The following is a 5,336-nucleotide window of genomic DNA, read 5'->3' as shown; positions in this document are numbered from 1 at the left end:
AGGAGAGTCACTAAAGCTAATACAATAAGCCTGGGGTAATAACGTGACCAGAGACCCCCATTCAAATCCCAGATCTCTCACCTGCTGTGTAGTCTTTCCCCTCTCTCAGGTAGCTCAGGGTGCACCATTCAGGGATTAGAACAGTGTCTGCACATGTAAGTGCTGTGTAAAGTTAAATATTATTATAAATTGTGAGCTTGGATATAGAAGTCTAAAGAAAAAAAGTAGTCGTGAGTGTACTGGGCATCCTTTCTTTTGAGAAAAGTCGTCTGGGGAGTCAGTCCTGGCTCTCATTTAATCCTATGGGAAGTTCTGCATGCATTTATTACCACAGATATTAGGGTTTTGTGACTCAGGTGGCCGATATATAACATGCAGTGGTTAAAAATGGCATCTAACTTATTGCAATTCAGTTATTCAAACTGGGTCCTGTATGTAAATTTAAGAATAATGGCTGCTTTTCCTTCCATTCTCAAAAATTTATATCTGGATGGGAATTTAGCTCAGCAGCACAGCACTTTCCTAGCAAACTTGAGGTCCTGAATTTGATCCCAGTACCCCCCCAAATTATTTCTTAACAGTGAATCCTCAAGTTACAACCAGCATGACATATGAAAAACTTGTGTTAATTAGATTAATTGAAGATTTATCTGCCTCTTGTTATCTATAGCATGTACCCAGGTAAACATGCAGATCTCAGTTGTACTGACTTACAACCAACTTGAGTTACAACCAGCCCTCAGGAACTGATCAAGTTTGTAAGTCAATGGTCCACTATTATCGCTACTTCAGTATTTTCACTAAGTATTGGGAGCACTGCAAATGTATATTTGTGTACATATTTTTTTGTTTTTGGTACCAGGGATGGAGCTCAGGTCCTTGCACTTGCGAGGCAGGCGGCGGCACCACTGAGCTAAATTCCTGGTTCTGTGTCCACATTTTTTTAAAGTGCTGAGGACTGAACACAGAGCATGCTAGGCAAGTGCTTTAACCCTGAGCCACAACCCTAAGCCTCCTTCAATGACTAAAGAGGATTTTTATTATGATGGTGTACAATAACAGATCTTTTCAAAATAAACTATAAAGCTGTCAAGCTATTTAATAAGTTTTAATATTTAGTAAGTTTTCTAAATCACAATGGGAACAATATTTCTTCCTATTATTTTAAAATAATTCAAGCATCAGTTACAACACTTTAAACTATCTTTATTACATTAAGTTGAACATTATCAATTATATTTATGAAGAATGACAAAGGAGTAAAGTTATATAATATTTGGACAAAATATCTCTATTCTAATTTTAAAGCCTGATCACAAAAATATTTAGTACAGTAACAATCTACTCAATAGACATCATCATTAGGCTGTCTCTGTTATGAAGGCCATCGTGTTTGCAGTGTCTCATGGCTGAAATCCCAGCACTTTGGGAAGCTGAGGCAGGAGGACTGCCAGTTTTAATCCCACCTGGGCAACTTAGCAGGGAGTCTGTCTCAAAATAAAAAAGGCTGTGGGCTGGGGATTTAGCTCAGTGGTGCTGCTGCCTGCCTCACAAGTGCAAGGTTCTGAGTTTGATTCCCAGTACCAAAAAACAAAAATAAAAGTAAAAAGGGCTGAGGATGTACTTCAGTGTAAAAGCCACGAGTTCAACCCCCAGTGCTGGAGAAAGAAAAAAAAGGATTCAACAAATTAATAAAACTACAATTCTTTTAAAAATAATTGTATTTTAGGGCCGGGGATTTGGCTCAGTGGTTCCATTGCCTGCTTCACAAGCACAGGGGCCTGAGTTTGATCTCCAGTACCAAATAATAAAAACAATACTAATAATACTAATAATACTAATAATACTAATAATAATAATTGTACTTTACTATTGCCAATGATTTTTAAAGATATACTTTGGAGTAAAATGATCAAAATTGCTTCCTGAGGACATGTTAATAGGTTCTAAATGCTAAACGAAAATACTATGAAATGACTCCGGGTATAAAATTGTAGCAATATCTTCCTGACACTGTTTAGCCAGCTTCTAACAGTGGTGTGAGGCCCAGTGGGAAAGACACCGAATAAAAACCAGGGAGCTTGATTTCTCCTGCAGCAAAAATGCTGAGTGAAGTTAGGCCAGTATTTTTAAACTTTCTGATCTCCAGTTTGCTTATTTGTTTATTTGCGAGATCAAACCTACTTCTGTGTACTGTAGCCAGAATGCTGAGCCACGTTTCTAAAAGCTACTAACCATTTCCAGCTGATAATTCTCTCAGCTGGGAAATATTTTTACTACTATCTGTATTTCTTTACACACAGGCTGAATCTTCCAACCCTGCTCCTTTGCATTTCACCTCCTGCGTGCACACCAGTATCACAGCACGACCAGGGTCGATCAGAAGTCCTCACTGTCGTAACTAAAGAGCAGACCCACTCTGTCTGAGAAACTGATCTCAGATCCCAGCCCAGGCAGACACACATCCCAGGGGTCTGCTCCGTCTGTCCTGGAGGCAGCTGCCTCTTGAGGAAAAGCCGCAGTGGGTCTGTTGACCCAGAAATCCCCTGGGATTTTCAAACTCGCCCTCCCCACAGGAGAGGCTGCCCTCGGGATTCCAGACGGGGCGTCCAAGGCTTCGGGACAGATGGACACAAGGCCGTCTTCAGAAGCAAAGCTGCAGCTGGAAAAGCTGCCACCCTCCTGCATGCTGCCACTGTGTTTCAGAGTGGGTCGCTGGTAGGCCTGGTAGGACACCTTGGTAGTGGTGGTGATCACAGTCTGCAGGGCGGGGCCACCTGCGGAGGACGTCACGAGGTATCTGCAGGGAAGCTCAGCGTTGTAATAAGGGCACCTGGCCATGGCCTGGAGCTGTCCATGCTCAGTCCGCTCCTCCAGGCCCAGTTTTGCAAAGCCTGGTTTCCATCCACACTGTTTACCAGTGAAATCAAAGCTGCTTTCATAGCTGCTGTAGGAACTGATGTTATATTGCAGTGCGTTAAGGTCAACCCAGTCTGTGTCACTAGGGATGCTGGTGGAATCTTTATAAAGGGTGGGATATGGGCCTGGACTTGGGTATTCAGGGCCTGCCAAGTCATAGCTGTAAGGTGGCCCGGGCCAATAAATGCTTGGGTTTGGATATTTCTGGAAGGCGGATGTGAGGTGCCCTTGAAAGCTGGCCAGATCACAGGGAGCTGTGTAAACATCCAAATTTGGGAAGGAAGGGCAAGTCTGCCCTGGACTAGAGAAGCTGGTGTCAGGAAGTAAATCAAACAGCTGTGGACTTTCCAGGAGAGATGTGTTGTTGAAATGTCCACTGCTATCTTGATTCTCTCCTACCTAAAAAAATGATACAAATACAGACATAGGATTTGCAAATACTGCTAGCATCCTCAAACACACCAACAGCCAACCACATGGACAGCAAGTTTCTGATGGGTGGGCTCTGCATTGCAGACAGTGTCCTGCTAAGGCACGAGAGTTTGACCTGTGGTCCAGAAGTTGCTAAGCTTGAGCTCCCTCGGGTGTGAATATCACACCCTGAATGAGGAAGGCCCAAGGTAGCCAGGCAGGATGGGTGTGAATGTCCTGTGGTTCTGTTCTCATCCATGAGAGGGGAGGCTTAGAAGCTACACAGAACTGTCTCCAAACCTGACTGTGACCTTCACTGAAGGAACAAGTAACTTACTCTCTCTGGGCCTCAGATAACTTGTTTTAAATATGGAGCTTCAGGACAGTGATGGCATTACAGAGTTTCTGTGACCACAGGGTTGCTGCAACCATTAGATGCCTGAATCTCTTAGACCAGTGCCTGGCACGTGCTTGCAAAGACAGTGTCTGTCATGCTCATGCTAACACTGCCTTCCAGCCATGCTTTGGTGGAACAGCAACACTGGATCAAGATGCCCAAAGAAATTTTATCAGTTCCTGTATGGCAATGTTGCTATAGTTTGGATCTGGAATGTCCCCCAAAGGTCCAGGTGATATAGGCTTGGTCCCCCGGTGGCAATATTTGGAAGTGTTAGAGAAAGATGTGAGTGCTAGTGGGAGTTCTTTTTTTAGGTCACTGGGGCATTGGAGTGGATATTGGAACCCAGGCCCCTTCCTCTCTCTTATCCTCTTTTACTTCTCCACAAGATGAGCAGCTTCCTCTACCATGCACCCCTCTCCAATGTGTTACCTCCCCACAGGCCCAAAAGCAACAGGCAACCAACCATGGACTTCACCTCTAAATCTGTGAGCCAAAACAAACCTTTCTATCTGAGTTGCCTATTGGAGGTATTTTCTCATAGCAATGGAAAGCTAACACATCCTTTCAAGGATGCCCCATTCACTCAGTGTTGGTGTTCACATATAGCCTACACATACGGGTGGCGAACCTTTCAGAGACTGAGTGCCCAAATGGCACCAAAACCCATTTATTTATCACAAAGTGCCACCACTGCTAAAAGGTTTAGGACTAAGGTTTTAGTTTAGAAAAATACAACTGTTATTTGATGCTCAGCTGCTGGGACGACTTGGCTTGTGTGCCGACAGAGGGCTCTGGGTGCCCACTGACATATAGTGATGTCCCCTTACCCACAGTTGTTGTGCTTTTTGAGGTTTCAATTATTCGTGGTCAATTAAGTCCAAAATCATGAAATGGAAAATTCCAGCAATAAACAATTTATATTTTAAGTAACTAATTATAGTACATTTCTATGAGTATTTTTATTATTAGTTGTTGTTAATCTCTTGCTGTGCCTAATCTAGAAATTAAACTGTTATAGTATATTTGTGTCTGAAAAACATAGTACATACGGGGTTTGGTATCACTTACGGTTTCAGGCATTCATGGGGTGGAGGTTGAACATAAACCCCAAGGATAAAAGGTGCTCTACTGTACTTCTTTATTAGTGGATAATCATGTTTGTATCAACATAGCAGTATGCATCCTGACTATATCACTGTGTGCAAGGGATGTTGGCTTTATTTAAAGAAGAGATTAGACCCTACCCAAATGTTGACATTTTTCTAAAGGTGTATAATTTGCATATAAAATGAAACCCTTAAAAATATTTATTAATATATTTCAATCATTTCATATTCTAATTAATTACAAGTGTATCTTGCATTGAAAATGAACAGAGACTACACCCTGCAATGTCAGCTCCCCGTTACCTCAGGTTCCTGAGTTCTCTTTTTCTGGGCCTGGTAAATTGAGGCCATCTGTCTCTTGAGGGCATTTCTTCTAGCTTCTGTCTCTGACTTACTCTCTGGTCTTGGGTGATCGTGAACCCCCTTGGCCTGTGTCAATGAAGAAATGAATTATTTCTCTGTTCTTCTTCTTCTTTTTTTTTTTTTTTTTTTTTTTTTTT

The 5,336-nt window shown here is 42.3% G+C and overlaps 1 protein-coding gene across 1 annotated transcript in view; it reads right to left on the bottom strand.

Annotated features, from left to right (window-relative positions):
• Nucleotides 1-2,328: 2,328 nt before the first annotated feature.
• Nucleotides 2,329-5,336, bottom strand: part of Gcm2 (glial cells missing transcription factor 2) — a 7,810-nt gene continuing 4,802 nt past the window's right edge. Inside the window, exons 4-5 of the mRNA XM_010622856.2 lie at nucleotides 5,140-5,265; nucleotides 2,329-3,318 (exon numbers count right to left, since the gene is read on the bottom strand). Of these exons, the coding sequence (XP_010621158.1) occupies nucleotides 2,380-3,318; nucleotides 5,140-5,265 (1,065 nt within the window). The 3' untranslated portion in view covers nucleotides 2,329-2,379. The remainder of the gene's footprint in view (nucleotides 3,319-5,139; nucleotides 5,266-5,336) is intronic.

The sequence above is a fragment of the Fukomys damarensis genome, unplaced genomic scaffold (assembly GCF_012274545.1).
Source record: "Fukomys damarensis isolate Sample0158 unplaced genomic scaffold, DMR_v1.0_HiC HiC_scaffold_10, whole genome shotgun sequence".
In the NCBI taxonomy this organism is placed as follows: domain Eukaryota; kingdom Metazoa; phylum Chordata; class Mammalia; order Rodentia; family Bathyergidae; genus Fukomys; species Fukomys damarensis.
The sequence above is the reverse complement of the archived record's forward strand: the minus strand, read 5'-3'. Positions and strand labels throughout refer to the sequence as shown.